Source organism: Meleagris gallopavo, chromosome 5 (assembly GCF_905368555.1).
Source record: "Meleagris gallopavo chromosome 5, MGAL_WU_HG_1.1, whole genome shotgun sequence".
NCBI classification, from domain to species: Eukaryota; Metazoa; Chordata; class Aves; order Galliformes; family Phasianidae; genus Meleagris; species Meleagris gallopavo.
In genome coordinates, this window is record NC_139408.1 from 7,442,342 (window position 1) to 7,459,955 (window position 17,614).

Genomic DNA, 17,614 nt, shown 5'->3' on the forward strand with positions numbered 1-17,614 from the left:
TAAGGAAAACTCAAAGGCTGCCTTTAGAGGAAGCATGCTTTCAGAATTACAAATTAAATTACATTTAATTGCAGCAATTTTATAATGCCTGTTTTCCCAGCATCTTGTTTCAACTGGGTGTAAATATTTGAATTTCTTCTTAATTTGTCCAATTCATAGCTTCATTCTCTTTATTTAAGAAAATAAAATTGCTTTTGGAACATCTGTCTCTACAATTCAACCTGCTACAGGGTTAATGATTAACAGCTGGGCAACATCTTGGAAACTGCATTATTTAAAGCCAGCATTTATTTATTTATTTTTATCTTCTAGGTAACAGTTAGCTTTCTATGTGCAAGTTGCATTCAGATTAAAATCACTTCCCACTCGTTAAGTGGGAATGCTTCTTCTTTCTTTTGCCTTCTCCTTCATCTTGGTCCTGAGACGGCATTTTTGTCTCAAATCCCGATTTAAAATCTGGAGCCAAGAAACATGTTCATCCCAGGAGGTAAAGCAATTAGAGCAAATCCAAGTAATTTGAGACAAAAATTCTGATATTTCCCCCAAACATTTCATTTTTGGAAGCACCCAGTCCTTGCATTCAGTGGAGCTGCAAGCTCAAGGGCTTTTTGGCAGGACAGCAGGGACAGCCAGCCTTGCCAGTGCAGGAGACAGAGGAAGGCATGGGCAGTATTGCATTCACTATTTCTTTTGAGGAGTTAATTCACCTATCTTGCATTTCCTTGTACAACCAAACAAGCACAGTAGCTATCCTGCAGTCACACTGAGGGTGAAATCAAATTCCATAATATGCAATGGGCAAACCTTCTGGGGAGCCCTGGGAGAGCTGGCCATACAAGCAATTACACGCTCCCTTTCTTCTCCCTGCTCTGGGAATAAGCGATGGCTTCTCCATGCCCTTCTCTTTGAGCAACATCAATAATTTAAGCAGTGTTACAAAGTCTAGAGAAAAAATAGACTGCTGAAATATACCAGAGGCACCTGCCCCTCCTCAGGTGTGTGTCTTTCTGGAATGGAGAGAGGATTGCTGACATCTCCAAGGACCTTCAGCAAGAGTTATCTCATGAGCATGAGGACATGGAATAAATTCACATCCACAGCCATGTCAATGCCTGTCAGCTAAGAGAACCATGTGTCAGCACTTTGTTCTGCAGAGAAAAGCTATTTAAGCTGCTCCAAAACAGCTAAACAGCCTGTGAAGGGATGCTGCATCCAGAGTCTTGGGAGTCAGTGGCCACCAGAAGCAGCTGCCAGGGAGTTCTCCACCTGCAAATTCTCCAGGAAGGTGAGCCCTGGGAACTCACTCATACACACTGTCCCATAGCCTGAGTTGTGTGTGTTGGGTTATGGCTTCTGCCACATGCACTGCGCGCATATTTCACATCACCGAAGTTCTCCACTAATACAACATGGAAAACTGAAAACCTTGGTGCTCCAGAGAGACATCCCATAAACACACAGCGAATAGTGAAAAAACTGGAGTAAGGAAGGCAAGTTTTGGCTTTCAGATGCATGGCACTGCCACATTTTGGGGTATAGAGTTAGTGAAACAGTGCCTTACTTCCAGCAGTGAAGAGGCAGACAGCCACTCTGTGTCCACCTCAACTATTTTTGCTTGGCTTCTTTCTTCCAGGAAAGAGCAGAAAAAACATACTTGAAATTGTCCTGATTTCAACTTCAAGACAATAATAACGAGCATAGTAAGAAAATACTTCAATGAACAAACTGCTTTATGCAGAACTAGAAAAAAATCATTCTAATTTTGAAGAAACCAGTGTTCTGCATTACAGCATCTACCTATTCTACTATAGATGCCTGAGCATTAAGCTTTCCATTTACCTTTTTTCCAGAGGGGTGGAAAATTTTGCTGCCAGCTGTGGGAATTTAGACCAGGAATTTCCAGGCAATGTTCTACTTCGGGATTTTACATTAATTGCTCATTTAAATTTGAAATTTAGAATTGACATAGTTAAGTTAGATACAAGTAATTTCTTTCTTCAAATACTTCAAATACTCTCTTCAAATTCATACTACATATTGGGCTACAGCTTGATACATCCTCACTAGATAAAGAGGAGGGGAAGGGGGGGCAGTGGCTGCTCCCGACTCCTCACGTACCCCCAGCCTTAAGGCTTGCTAGCCACTGAGAAGCTCTCAATGACATACATGTTTTCCAAATACTGACTCAACTATTCTTGTCTTTCTTTCTTCCTCCATTTCATTTCTTCAAAATAGGAGTTATTCTTTCCTTATTTCTCAAGAACTCAACCATCTCCCTCCCTTCCAAATTAATCTATGTTATACTAGAGCTTTTCCTTCCCAGCTAACATGTCTTTGGATGGGCAAGAACAGTGAGCTATCTTATTAATTCTTCATTAGAGAGGAAAGGAACATATGTTTCTGAAATTTTTATTAAATCTTTCTCGCCTTATATTTAACAGTAACTAATAGGAGTGCCATCAAAAGACATTACCAGCATGCCTAATATACAGCTGTCAAGTCACAGGGAAGTCACCATTAATTGTTACTATTATTAATTGTAATTGGTTCTAACAGCTACACAGAATACATCTCAGAGTAGAAAGCTGGAGAAAGTCTGCAGTTCTTGATACTGGGATTTGACATCCTCATGTATGCATGTAGTAAGATACAAGATGAACTATGTCTGTAAAGCTACAATTTCTTCTACAGCCAGTACATTATAGCTTGGTAATCTAAGGGTGAGTCTCAAAGATACTTTGTTTTGGCCTAAGGACCCTGGTGCTGGATGCCATCAGTAGGAAAACCCTCACTGCATTCAGTAGGAACATGTGGACTCATGTACAGTACTTTTGCAAATCCCTCTCAATATCCAGGCTACTGGTTTTTCTGAAAACCTGAGGTTCTCTGGAGAGGGAAGTGTCATAAAGACATGTTGAGAAAGTTACAGCTTCAGTAGGAGGAGGAAGCTGACTACTGACCATCCTGGAGATTTACAGAGGAAGTCCCACTGCAGAAATTATGCATATCACAGCTCACCTCTGCTTCCTGGAAGAATTTTGTGTCACACTAATGACTGTGGTTTAACTACACCGAAATTCTTGAAACAGGAACTATTTTTATAGCAGAATTTTTATAATGTTACATTAATCTGTCGGCTTCCTATGTAAATGTCCAGGATTTGCATATTTTTATAAGGTTATAGGAGTTAATCATGGCCCTTGAGTACTTCAGTGTTTTACAGAAGAGAAAAGCAAAAGGACACATCTCCTAGGGCAGTGGTGTCCCAAGCCAGATAGGAATTTGCATCAGGTAGGAGATGAAAGAAAGGCAAGAAGAAATCAAGGGCGATTTGGCTCCAGACCTCTGCTTTTCCAGAGATTTTTATTGGGATCTCAGACATGTAATTTAATCTTCTAGCATTCTCTAAAATATGAAATCACTGAAATAAGAGTGTCCTAGCTGACACAAATATTGCAAACATTTTCAGTTGTACAAAGATGCAATAATAGGAACTGTGCACAAGACTATTTGCAAATAATCCCTTTTCAACCTAAAAGTGCACAAAAAATAGCAAAGTGAGTTCATAATATATTTAGTTTTTTTTGTTAATCAGTTGAACCAGTAATTCTGCTTAATTAAATCAGCCATGTAAACAACAAACAGCCATAAATTGAGTTGCAATAACTCTCATCTACTCTGAAGGACAATTCTAAAAATGTTTTCATGCAACTCCTACCTAAACCCTGTATCTCACTGCAAACATACCTGACAGTTGGCTACTGCATACAGCCATCACCAAGAGAAGGCAGATGCTATAGTAACTGCACTTCTGTCATACAAACTGACTTGTTCTGGTTCTCTCTAAGCTGTTTTGTTGTTGTTTTTGTGGTATTAAAGATTTTTAATACCTATAAGTAAAACAGGTCTTTGGCTGTTATTTTTCTTTAAGTTTCAAAAGGGCAAGTGGGCTTAAATGAGATCAGTTAGCCACCAGACTGACCGGTTTTATTGATCAAATTAGAACACCTGGCTGTTTGGGGACACCTGTGTATTCAAATAGGATTTTTTTTAAAAAACAATTTCTCACTGAAATCAGTCCATGAATTCCCACTACTTTAGTAAGGAGAAATAACTCTCATAAAACAGAAAGAAAGTGTTAGCCAGAAAGACTTTAAATCAACTCTGGATAAGAAGCTGAGATTACTCATATGGAATATGTAACTTCAGGAATAAGCTTGAATGACAGGCAATCTGCTGCTGTCTTTTTCATCATGTTGAGTTTCAGTTGGTGGCTGAACAGTTGGCAGGAGATGACAGAAGGTAGGAATACAGTTTTAGATTGGACAGACATCTGAGTCTGAAATGCAGAAGTCAACTGCACAAGGAAGACATCTGGACATGTATTTGCAGATGAAGTAACAGATAAGGCATAGGGAAAGATGAGCAACATAACATAGAAGTAATTGTGTGGAATGGGACTGAAGGTCCTTCTCGTCTCCCTCCAACAGTGGATGTCTAAAAAAGCACCATAAACACTGGGCAGTCATGTGTGATTTGTCCCCTTAATAACTCACCCAGCCTTCAAGCACGTTTTCAGTTCAGGAGCTCTCTGAACTGAACATGGTTTCTACACACTTGGATAATCCTCAGTGGATTTCTCTTCAATGAGCTTCTCCAGTCTCATCTCAATCCCAGTGACTTTTATTACTCAGCTCATTCTTTGCCTCCACAACCAACATCCCATCGAGAGAGAAATCAGCAGAGTAGTGAAAGACCCCCAGCATACTTGCACAGAACAAGACTGTCTGGCCCTGAATAAGACAGAAAAACACTACTGCAAAGAACCAAGAGGAATACAAGCCAAGTCTCATTAAACTGTTCCTTGAAAGGTGCTGTATTTTTTTTTTCTTTTAAAGAAAATAAATTTTCTAAGATCAATGGTAAACTGTAAAAATAAAAATCAAGATTTGTAACATAACAAACTCATCGGCAGTTCATGACTGAAGTTTGCCAAGCCTGGGCCTCAGACAAGTGCCAGGATGAGGCAAACTACATTTCAGAGAGCAAGCACTTGGCTCTCTACTAATTTGATTTTCCCAAAATATGAATGTTTGAATAAGTTCAAGGGGCTGCAGTGTTGAAATGTTGAAGATGCCAGATTACTGGGCAAATGGCTAGATCCAAGCTGCATTTTTTTCTTCTGAATTGAATTCGCAATGCCCATGTTCAGTGACTAATAATTTAATGATTCCTCTTTCGGCTTGCACAGAAGAAGAATGCAGCACATTATTAAATCATCATGTCTTCAAAATTTTAAAAATGCAAATAAAGTACAGTATTGTTCAAACCTAACAAGAATCTTTTCCATTCTTGTAGGAATTGAATGTATCAGTTGCTGTAATATATTTAGTTAAGAACAAGTCAACTTGGCTTAGTCTACAGGTGATGACTTGGTACAGATTCAGAAAAAGCTTTTCATTTAAGGCCATAGGGTGACACGTGTGAATAGCACCAATACTTTGTGGCCTCAGGGCAGCCCTTAACACATCCTCTGGCTTAATGGGAAAGTGTGGTTTTGCAAGTTGCAAGATAAGGAGGCTCCAAGACTCTGATCTAAAAGTCCAGGAATGAGAGCCCAAGTTATTCTGTCAATTTCAGTGAGTATCACAAAGGGGATCTGGCAGCTCAAGGGGAACATTTCAGCAACTTTACACAGTCTCCATTACTTGTACAAGTATTATTTTACATACAGATCATTATTTTCATGCTCAATCTGGGTTACAATTTCATAAAATAAGACACAAGTAAGAATGCCAATAAAATTCAACAGGTTATGGAGTTACATAACTGCAGCCTTCTGCAGTGGGCTGTTGGAAAGATGGATTTTGGAAAAAGGCAGGTGTATCTCTCCTACCTCATTTTATATCTTACTGTGTGTTGCACTTAATTCTTTCTCAGCCTACGCTCAGATTACACCAGTTGTTCTTGGTCTGACATCAATATTTCTTAACCTTATCTGCAGTTTTAATATTAAGCTTTCTCTTGCAAGCAAACATGAAAATAGATGCCTTTTAATAACTGCCCAAGTAGACTTGCAAACAGGTCATAGCAGGTCAGTAAGGTGGTGTGGGTGGTACTTGGGTTAAGGTGGGTGGTAGTTACAGGGGGTGGTTCTGGGTGGTACTTGACGGGTCACAGTTTCATGGGGCGGTCGCGTATCAAGGTATATAAGTAGTTGTTGCACAGCATTAAATTGGCACTTGAGCTACACCCTATGGTGTGCGTCTCTTGTGTCCCTGTGCTGGGTGAGTGCAGACGATAAGGGCACTGATAAGCTGTTGTTAGTTGGGCTGGAATTGCATGGAGGTTAGCAACAGGTGCTATCTCCTCTCAAGAAAAGGAGTGGGGGATATTAATGACATCACAACGCTCCCAAAAGCATGCCTACAGATTGGTCACTGTGATGGTAAGCAGGATTGAAGGGACATCTGCAGCAAAGCTTCTTACTGCAGCCCAATTGTTTCAGTACCTGAGCTTCTCATGGAGAAGATACCAAACATACTCCACACTGCACTCAGTGTCATGACAGCAACTGCTCTGCATACCATCCCATTCTGCTCTACTGCTCCTACTTCAGCATGTTTTCCTGTCTCAAATACATCTGAAGTAAGCAAACATGGGTCCAGCATGCTGTGCACTGCTTGCGTATTCACCTTACTTCTGGCAACAGCTTTAAACCAGAAACAACTCCAAAACCTTAAGGAAGATTTATTAAGCCTTCCTATGTAGACAGTAACTATAAAAGAAACATAAAACATGACAACAGATCAATCTTATAAAAAGTGCTAGGAATAAATAATCCCACTCAGTTTCTCACCTGTGGAAGGATAACGTAGCCTGTCTTCTGCAGAATGGTCCTTCATGAAAGGCAGAGATGACATGAAGAAATTTCCTTCTCTTTCACAGATCTTACTTCTTAGTCTCTCAAAGAGTGAAAGACTACCCTTCTGTGCAGAGTCATGCAGACTGTCCTTAGGGGTGTTCCAGGGTTCCTGAGATGAAGCAAGAGGGTACTTTTCATTACATATTAATACATCATCCCTGGAAGCCACTGAAGGAGTTTCATTAAAAGTGAACTTTTCTAGGAGTCCTGGGACATCCTCCATCCTAGTGCAAGTTGGTTTCTGAGGTATACTAGGGGTCTTGGAAGGCCTGCTGTGAGGACTGTAGACTGGGAAGGACACATCCTTAGTGTAACCACTTGGAGATCTCTCTTCAAAGCTGGCAGAAAACTGAGAAGAACTTGAGAGAAGGCTCCCATATCCTAAATGTTCTCCTGCCTGCTTCCCTACTTGAAGCTCCTGTGGCTGACTGTTACTTGCTCTGTTGTTGTTAGTGTTCCTATGGCCACGAATACTAGGGAAGCTGAAGAAAGCTTGTTCTGAAGAGGCTCTGGTTTTGCTGTCTGAATCCTGCTTTAGTCCTTCTGGAGATGAAGTTAGAGGTTCCAAAATGGACCTCCTGATCACATTGGCAATGAGCCTCAGTGGTGATTTTGGCCGGCCAGCTGAATGCTCCTTAGCAGTTTTATCTGGACTCCTCGAAGCATCTTCTATGCCAGCTGGCAAAGCTGGTGGCACATCATCTACAAATAAGAGAGGCACAGGACAACCAGGTGACTTGAAAACACCTCTTCTCCATTCAGTATCCTTCTCCTTTGAAATCCCCAGCATTTTTTTGTTTTGACACTGCAGTGTGGTTCCACCTAAGTACACCTCATTTGAATCACATATGGCTTGCTGTTCTATGCAAAGAACCAGCCTTTTTTTTGCTTCCTTTAGCTCTTGCTCAAGCTTTTCTTCTGGGTGCCTTGTATTTTTCTCATCTTTTTCTTTCAGATGCAGAGATGACATCACTTTTGTATTCCTATTAAAATCTTCTGATTCAGAGGTATAATTCTTTTTTACTTCATTCCAGCCCTGGCCTGTATATGTCCCAGTGTCACCATCTATATCTTCACGCTCAGAAAAACCAGCAGCCCATGCCCCATTCCCAGGAGAGATCTGTGGAGAACCTTTGACCTTGCTCTGAAATGGACAACGAGGCACGTGGGGATGGACATCTCGAGGCCTCTCTCTGGCTTTTCTTTGAAATTCAGGGCTGTAGGGTTTGACATGTCCCCTCGTAACTTCTGGTGGTTTCTTGTAAGAAGCCAACTGTTAAATGCATGAAAAAATATAATTGTGCCAGTGGAAATAAACACAGTTTAGTGCATCTTTTATGTAATACTGTAATCAATTTCAATCTTAACTTAATACTAGAAATTAATTTTCATGTTTACTGTGTACATCCATTCACGAACACATGTAAATGGCAATAAACTAAGAAAAAAAGGTTTTTTTTTCCATAAAAGAATAATATTTCTCTAAGAGTGGAGAACTAATGCTCTACTGGAAGATTTAATAGCCTACAAATAATGTAACTCATACTAAGAATCTGCCATCTCTTTATGAATTGCCTTTAATGTTTTTCTTGGAAAGAAAGAGACCTAAATATGAGAAAATAACCAAAAGTGAATCTGCTCTATTCTCCTGTGTGCATTTCTGTTGCATCATGTTAGAATTTACAGAAAGCACATGCGGCCATAATCCATTCTCTCCAACTGCTTTTATAATACTGCATACTCACATAATGCAGGTTGTAATGGATGAAGCGACCCAGAAATAACTGTAAAATGTAAGATGGTAGTTTAAACAATTCAATTAGTTTTCTTTTATGATGACTTTTCTTTTGGTTAAGACTTAAATTCATTATTCCAAGCACTGAAATCTTCTGTAAATAGTAACAAGAATAAGTGTCTACTTTACAAAAAGAACAACTCTAGAGATTTTTTAACTTTTTAAAAGTGGGGCATTTTATCCCCAATACTGTATGATAACTATTGGCTAGAATATTTAATGTCTGTTTCCAGTTCTGTGCCAGACTCCCAAATTCACATGGGTATAGCCAATAATCAGACTTCTCAATTCCTAGACACATAGGAAGGTAACAGTGACTACCCTCTACTTTACAGCTGTGTTTGATGACTGAAATAAACATTGGCCAGGATCTCAGGAAAAAAATGTTATAAACAACAATAAACACATAAACACCTTCTTAAATTCTCTCATAAGAGCAAGACAAAGGCTTTCAAGTACTGCATAGCGAGTGGAAGCTGCAGCATGGTCTCACCCCTCCTTGTGAACAGCAACCAGACAGCATGTGCTGCTCTGCTCTCCTGGAATATTTCCTTCCTGGCCCTATTGTCCTAGACCAGAATACAGCTAGCACTGCGGATGTGGAAGACTTGATTTTTTTTTGTAATACAGAGCCTGAGGTCAAGCAATTCCAATCACTTCTGACCCAAGAGCAAGGACATCAGGCTAGGACACAGACGACATGGCCTGGCTCCAAGTTGCAAGGGGGACTGACTGTGCTCTGCTTAGGACTGTTGGTCACTACTGCTGCTGCAGTGCCATACTTGCAACAGGCCCACTTTTCCTCATCCTTTAAAAAAAAAAAAAAAAGCAGAAAATACAAAGTGTACCCTAAGACATGAAGTAAGATGAAGATGCTGTGAGATGTATGGAGACAAATGCCTACTGCAAATTAGGAAAAGGCATCTTCTGCCCAATGGATGCAACAGTAAACATTAGAGATGGGCACACTAAGGGCTAAAATACCACACTAAAATACCCTAATTTCCAGTGCTAGGTTCCCCTGGCCAGCACTATGTAAGTCCTTTCTTGGTGTCTTACCGTGGTTCTCAGATCTAACCCACCACATAAGCTCTGCCTCCCAGCAGAGAGATACAGCAATGGAGGTTACATATAAGTGACCTGGGAGTGATATCATCTTACCCCCTCACTGCTGGTAACATGCACCATGTGAAGACCCACTTCCTGTCCAGACCTAGGAGACTGTGCACAGACCAACAGCCAGCTCCAAAGTACTGAGGATCAGAGATTTGGGGTTTGCTCTTCGGGAGGAAATTGTGGCACAAAACAAATCTCAGTGGCAACTAAGTCATGTGCTGTGAGAGAAGGGCAAGTTGTGACGCCTATGTGTTGGCTGACATAACACATTTGTATCCAAATCTCAGGACAATCAAAGTCTTACACACACAGGAAGAAAAAGTGACTTTGCCACATGATTTGGGTATGGTTATATCAATCAGAGCATCAAAATCTTTTCCCTGTGTATAACAAAAGTATAACTCCAACTTTAGCTCCTGCCTGTGAGGACCAAAACTATCTGAAATAGCAGAGGACACTCAGCCTGCTGAGAGCAAACATGTCCCAAGAGTAGTTAGGCTTGTGCTGCTCTGTTCTCCTTCTTACCTGTGCTTGGGGGTGATCCTCTCCAGGATTGCTTTGACAGCTGGTTGAGCTGTCCTTCCAGCATAGCCCAGGCTTCTTGTTAGACAGTAGAGGGAAATCTGCCAAAGACACACGTTTTTACCTTTGTATTATATTATTTTTATCTTAAATAAAGTTCACAATTAAAGAATGACAGTAAAAAGTTAGTCATCTGGATACACTTGTACCCTGAAGAGCTGACCTACAGTAATCAAGTTTATAGCCTCTCTTGCATGTGTGCACACTATACATAATACATGTTGACATTTTCACCAACGAACCTTCTTTTTCTACTTTCTGTCTGAATGAACTGAAACAGCTTTTGAGTAATGGGAAACTTTCTTATAAAAATCAGCGCACTTAAAAGAGCTTTCAGACATTCAAAACAGAGACAATCAAAACAACCAGCTACTTCTGAAGCCTTGTTTAGTTCTGAGAAACAAAGAAAAGTAGGTAAGTTCTGAGAGGGATGGCCATCTGAACACAAGAGACATGAGAAAGGCAATCACCTACAAGCAGTAAGTACAGAAGAAATTCTTCAGTCTCTTAAGTCAGGCCAAAGGACAGCATGCCGGCTCTTCTAGGATGAGGCAGAATAATTAATTTCCAAAGGTCTGGAACCAAAACTATCACTGGAAGAAGAAGTAGGTAAGTAACTTGCATCTGAATGGAGTCAGCAGATCTAATATTTGTGTGTGTGAGAAACGGACATAATAAATAGCCTTGGGATGATAGAAAAGTAAGCCTGACCCAAGATAATACCATGTCAAGTCTTGACGTGACAAGTATATTTATAGTTGAATTATTAACTCCAAAAACCCAGCTATTAGTTCTGAAACAAAGGCTCCCGGTGCAAACACTGGTTCTCCTACACAGAAATTAAAAGCTACAACAGGGCAAAAACACCACACAGGATACTGTTCCTGCATATGGGCTTCAGAAAACAGAAGATAGGGAAAGAGCCCAAATTTCCTTTCCTCTTGGTGTTTCACTTGTATGTTCCCAATCTTGATGCAAGTTGTTAATGCTCAGTCAAGAAGTGAGAGAGATGGTGAGCTGGAGTTCATTAAAGCACTCCTGTAGAGACCAGCAACAAGGGGCTGAACTGAGACAAATCCAGCTTTTATCACCCAATTAAAAAGGATACCACAACTCTGATCTGCAGCCAGTCTTGCTATATCTTTTTGCAAGATGAGTTTTCTAGATAGGGGGAAAAGGGGAAAGAAAAAGGAGAAACAGACCTTTCAAATAATTTCAGACATTCAGAGCCCAGTAGTGGTGTTCTAAAAAAACACCAACAAAACTTGGGCTCCTCCATTTTCACATTCACAGACTATCTCATCCTACCCCAGTTCTTACTTTCCACTAACAACATGATTTCCTTTCCCTTCACCACATGTCCCAGGACATCTGCAGATCTGTGACCTTCCTGCCCCATTCAGCTCTGCAGATTGATGGACATCTTCCGGCAGTTCCTAGGTTTGCCCTAGCCAGGGGATGTCCTCCCCTGGGTCTCCCCAACGCTTGTGAGATTGGAGAAAAAAACTGCACCCCAGCCTGGCTTTTCCATTACCACATATAACAGAGGAAATAGTTTTTCCCCTTTCTGCAGCCCCAGGGCTCCGTGGGACAGCAGCTCCTCCCATAGCAGCTCCTGCAGAGGTGCTTTAGTGAATGACAGGGCCTGTACATGTGAGAGTATCACTTCACACAACGTCTTAGCTCATTGTTGTGCAGAGATAATTGACTTATTCCCAGTGACATGCTGAACCTACATTTGCAGTTCAACATTCAAAACATGATTTAAAAAAATAAATCAGTCTCTAGGGCATTACAAAAATCTGCTTGGCACAAAGGCTCCTCACTGTGACCAAGATAACAAATGAGAGTGCAGCACTGTCTATGGATGCAAGATGGGGATTACAGATTTTGAAAGGTAATATCCTGTCCTGAATCTTTGGCCAATATAGAAATGACACCAATTTCCTTTCCTTGGCGGCATACCTCATGCTATTTATGAAACATATGTGTTTTGGGAAGTAAGTCTGAAAGAGACAGATTTCTCTTTAATGTGTCTGATGATCATATGAATTGTTGTAACTAAATATTAAGTGGATTAAATATAGAAACTATGACTTACAGTGTTCCTCCAGAGAGTAAAAAGTGCCTTTATTCTATTCCCAGTATATGTGGAATGTACTTTACACCTCATTTTAAAAGCATACTGGAAGTTCAGACAAATTCATGCAGCTTGTAGCTTTCCTCTCAAAGACTTCTGGCTCCCCCTAGAGTCCTTCGGAGGCACAAGATGTTTTAATAAGACAACGGGAAAAAAAATTGGCAAAAAAAACCCAACCCTAGGTAATACAGTTATTGACAAGCTGAAAATGAATCAAAATTAATGAATGAATCGCTCTCAGAGAGCAAGTCCTTCCCTGTGCCTCAGAGGTGCAGTTAATCCTAGGGAACGCAGCCCCATCCTGGTTTTTCTGTTTGTCCTTTTGCCAAAGCTGCCTCTATGAGGACAGCCTGTTTGGAGGGATGTTGAGCTTGGTGGGACTATCTTCTTCAGATCGTGATGTAGTCCTCTGAGCCATCTGCTGAGATTTAATGAGCTATCCCAGACATGTGGCACCAGAAGGACCACAAGGTGTGTAGTGGCAGCATTTATGTGCAGCTGAAGGTATCAGACATTGTTGTGAAGCTGGTGCCAGGACAGGAGAGATGTATCTTGCCTTTTTTTTTTTTTCTTTTTTTTTTTTAGATGTAAAGTTTTTCCCACGGTGGATACCTGCATATTATCTGTTTTATACTTCAAGTTGTCAGCGCTCCAGTCTAACAGACAGAATTGTTTTAGGAGATGTTGGTAAATGCACCCAGCTCCCTGCCAGTCCTGCAGGTAGAAGAGCTGCACTGAGGCGGCTGGCTGGCCCTGCTACAAGCAGCGGTGGTTTCACTGGGGAGGGCTGGGCAGCCCAGAAGGAAGACTGCTTAGACATAGCCCTGGATGCAAGAAGTGACTGCCCTGAGATTCAGAGGTGAATTGCAGACAGACCTGATGCTACTGAACTCAGCATGTTCCTGTTTGAGTGCCATGGGCAGAGAAGGTTCGGCCCAAATCATACGGAACTGTCAGAAGAGAACCAGTAATGCTGGTTACTTTATTATCTAGGTGCTACAGTGGTAAATGAATAGGAGACATAATGTGAATTAGACATGGAGAAATAAATGATGTGTGGCTTCCCTTACTAGTCATAAAGACAGAAGCAATCACACAAAAGGAGAATTTGATCTTTTCAGGACAAGAAAGTGGAAATAAAATATCTATTGAGTTTTAGTCTAGCCTCCTCACCTTGCAACTCCAATTCACAATTTTTAAAGGAAAGGAGATGAAGAAACAGACATTTATGAGGAAGGATACAGGATGCAGTGCAAGTAAGAAGCAATTGCTTTGTAGGCTGTACTTACTCATTTGGATTTTTCTCCTCCAACTCTGATATTTATTTAAGGCAGTGGAGTGGAAGCTGTTGGCTCTCTGTAGCACTGAACAGAAGCAGAAAAGAGACATCAGCTCACCCCAGCACGGGGTCGGCCGGGAGGGGGCACTGCGGGGCTGGAAAGGGCCTCGGTGCGCGGGGCCACAGGGGCCTCTGCCCTCGAAACAAGGCCTCCTTATTCAGGAGTCAATTTAAAATGCGGTGCAAAATCCCCTTATTCGGTTCAGTTAAAAATGCACATACGGGGGTGGTGAGAGGCGGGAAGGAATGAATACTGGTGGCCCTTTACTGCAGTAAAAATCATTTTCCAGCTCTTCCATCACAGCAGAAGGCTCCTCACACAAAGGAGGCAGCCTTTGTGGGCTGCCCAAAGCCCTGGACAAGAAGTCAGAGGACCTGGATGCTTGAGCACCACATGTACCTCTGGTATAAAAACCCACCAGGGATGCTGAGAACACTGGTGTTTAACATAACTCTTTCATTTTAAACACACAGTTAAGTCAGAATCACCACTGCTGAGGAACATGTAAGATCTGACATAAAAGTTGTTTTCAAAATATCCTTTTCCACGTGGAGAAGAGCAGTAACACCAAATGCAATTAACAAATCCAAAGCCCCATCAAGTTTCTCAGAGTCCCAGTCATGAGCTATCAGTGCATGGGATGACCTGACAATATGGACGTAAGGCTGAAGGCACTGGGGGGAGGTCCCCCAAACCAGTTCCCCTGTGTACACCTGCATGTGCTAACTAGAGAGCTGCTCCCCTGCTCCACCCGCACACTGCACCAGCACAGCCGCCCTTGCCCCAAAGTGCTGGACAGCCCTTGGGCAGGCCTGTGCCCATGGACCGCTGCTGCCAACTCAGGAGGGTGTGCAGCCATTCCTGGCAGAGCTCTGGAGACACTTTCTGAGGCAGCAGGTTCTCCACAGATCCAACGCATCATCACGAGGCCCTAAAACATGGCAGTCCTTGCCATGGAGGCCCGACCTCCAGCTCCAGAAAGGAGTTTTCCCCTGGAAGCAGACTGCCCCTAAACCTCTCAACTGCCTCCCCACCAGTTTCCTCACTGTGCTTTCTGTGGACACAAATAGTTCAAGCAGCTATATATAAATATAAATGAACCAAACAGAGCAGAGCTTTCCAGTGCTTCCAAAAATTGCCCTTGCTTAGTTAATGCCACAAATATGGCATAGGCTGCTAAAAACATCCCAAGGTCTTACCAGACGGAGAGTGCTCACCACCCTACAGGCTGGATGTGAGGTGCTACTGCCTCAGGTGTCCCAGGAGCACTGTGTTTGGTAGTGCCTTGCAGCAAACTGTATGTGTTTGGATGCAATTCAACCAAAAGAAATGTTAGGATTCAACCAACGAGTAAAGAAGAAAGGAATGTGCAGAACAGTTAGGTCACCCAAAAGGCATAAATCCTCCAAAGTGAAGACATCGTTAAAGAATACAACCTGGCCACATCACTGGCAGCAGATTCTCCTTCACAATCTCTCCCTTCAACCCTGATTTCAGCTCCCCAGATGTGGGAGATGCCACTTACCATCAATGACTTTGGATGCCCTGGGGCTTTCCTCCGGTGCCATGGGGCTCCTGGCAAGCAATGTCCAGCGGCGCGAGGGACTTGGGCAGGTGGGGGGCTCCAGCAACGAGGTCTGTCTTTCACTAACATCAGAGCTGGAGGAGTTGCCATTAAAATCAAATTCCCCCTCAGAGCTAGGGAGAAGAGGACAAGAAAGAAAGAGAGATGGGGCAGTTCAGAAGGCACATTGAATGCAGGTGTTCATTTCCCCTTCTCTGCAACATGCATCAGCATCAGTGCTGACAACTGTGCGGTCTATAGAGAAATAGAGGTTTTGCAGTCAGAGCTGGCATCTTAATTTTGCATTTTTTGTTGTTATTACTGCAACCCTGTAGTTTACTGTGGATGCAATACAGCTCACAAATCCATATTCCCGCAACATCTCTGCTATCCAGATTCAGACCCATGATTGCTGCATTCAGTAAAGTACCTGGAATTCACCTGCTGCAGACAGCCTTGGCTTCAGTACATCAGTTAGCCGTGGGACAGCATAGCAAGTGCAAGGAGTGGCCAGAGGTGAACATAATTAAAAGTATGCCACACAAAAACCCAGAGTGACACATGCATTGTGACCTTGCCTCTGGGCGGGAGAATGACCTTTGCAGTCAGTTATTAGTCTTCTTTTTTTTTTTTTTTTTTTTTCCCAGTAATAACAGAATTTCTTTAATCTCTCAAAGCCAAATTGTAGGGAGTGCGCACTTTCAGGCCTTCTGATGTTGCCACAATCCCACTACCATAAATAAGTGTGCCACCATGCAATTCAGCCAATTTTTAATGAAAACAATGTTGCTAAGTTAATTCTTATATTTATTATGATTAGTAGTTGATGACTACTAGATGACTAGTAGTTCCACTTGAAAAAAAAGAGCTCATGCCTTCTTATGTTAGCATGATGGGAGAAAGCTGCTTCATATTTATGTAGCATTCACTTGTAGAAAGTAAAGATTAATTACAACAGCCCCAGGATAGAGCCCACACAACAAAGGAAGACATGCTAAAGGAAGGGCTGTGGATGGAACAAAACCTCTGTGGTTGGCTCAGGCTGGGCAGCAATTTCTGATAACTTGAGACTGTGTCACCCATGACCAATTCAGATATTGGCTGCACAGTCTGAAGCTGACGTACACATGGTATACATAGCAGCAGCCAGCCCTGTACACCTGCTTTGCCCAGATCCAAGTGGCATGGAGAGAGCTGAAGGGTTAGCAAGTTTCCTCTGATGGTTATACTATATACACTTAAATACATATTATATACCTATATTTATATATATGCACACACTTATTCATATATGTAAGTCTTTGATAGTTGAGATTGCAAGATACTACACTGATATTGGGCAAGCATCACACAAAAGAAAAAAGACATGCAACAAATACTGATAGGCACATTTCTATTTTAAAGAGCAAAACATCTATTTCCCTTGGCTGGCAAGGACATAAGTGCAGTAGGATGAGGCTCCTCCTTTGAGCTCTGCTTGATAGGCAGTCATTATTCACAAACAGTAAAGCTTGAACTGAAAGCTGTTTGACCAAGCCGGTAATTTTTCTGGCTACATACTCTGTCAGACCTTGCAATGCCATTTGTCACTTGCTATTTCACTCGCCCGACCTATTTAGGCAATGGTTCGCTGGCTGGAGCAGAAAGAGCACATGGTCCCTGAAGGCAGTGCAGGAGGCTGATCTCAGGGGTTCTGACACACACTGTTCCAGTGACAACAGCAGTGTCACCCTGGACAGGAACCAGGGCGCAAACCTCTCTGCAAACACAGGACTGTCACAGCTGGAGGAAAAGGAGCTGATCCCTCAGATCAGGGAGATTAGCTGGCTCCCCTCTCTGCATGCTGCTCATGTGTGAGACACAAACCGCCTCAGGGTATTAATGTGGACACGAACAGACATGCTGCAGCAAGATCTGTCCAATAGGCAGAAAACTCTACCCTGAGCTCTCATTTTCCTGTGGGGAGAGACGCCAGCAGAGATTAATCCTGTCCCTAAAGAACAATCTAATGTGCAGCAGAACACAAATATCGTTTCAAACTCCCACACAGAACAGAAGAAAGCTTCATTTTTAAAGAAGTTGTCCTCAACAACCTATACACACTACCATGAGAGAGTGTTTAAAGGTTTTCAAGATTTGGAGCCATCTCCCT

The 17,614-nt window shown here is 42.1% G+C and overlaps 1 protein-coding gene across 1 annotated transcript in view; it reads right to left on the reverse strand.

Annotated features, from left to right (window-relative positions):
* MICAL2 (microtubule associated monooxygenase, calponin and LIM domain containing 2) overlaps positions 1–17,614 on the reverse strand; it is a 122,383-nt gene that overhangs the window by 14,607 nt on the left and 90,162 nt on the right. Inside the window, exons 28-31 of the mRNA XM_085224101.1 lie at positions 15,424–15,596; positions 13,848–13,922; positions 10,362–10,459; positions 6,860–8,198 (exon numbers count right to left, since the gene is read on the reverse strand). Of these exons, the coding sequence (XP_085080227.1) occupies positions 6,860–8,198; positions 10,362–10,459; positions 13,848–13,922; positions 15,424–15,596 (1,685 nt within the window). The remainder of the gene's footprint in view (positions 1–6,859; positions 8,199–10,361; positions 10,460–13,847; positions 13,923–15,423; positions 15,597–17,614) is intronic.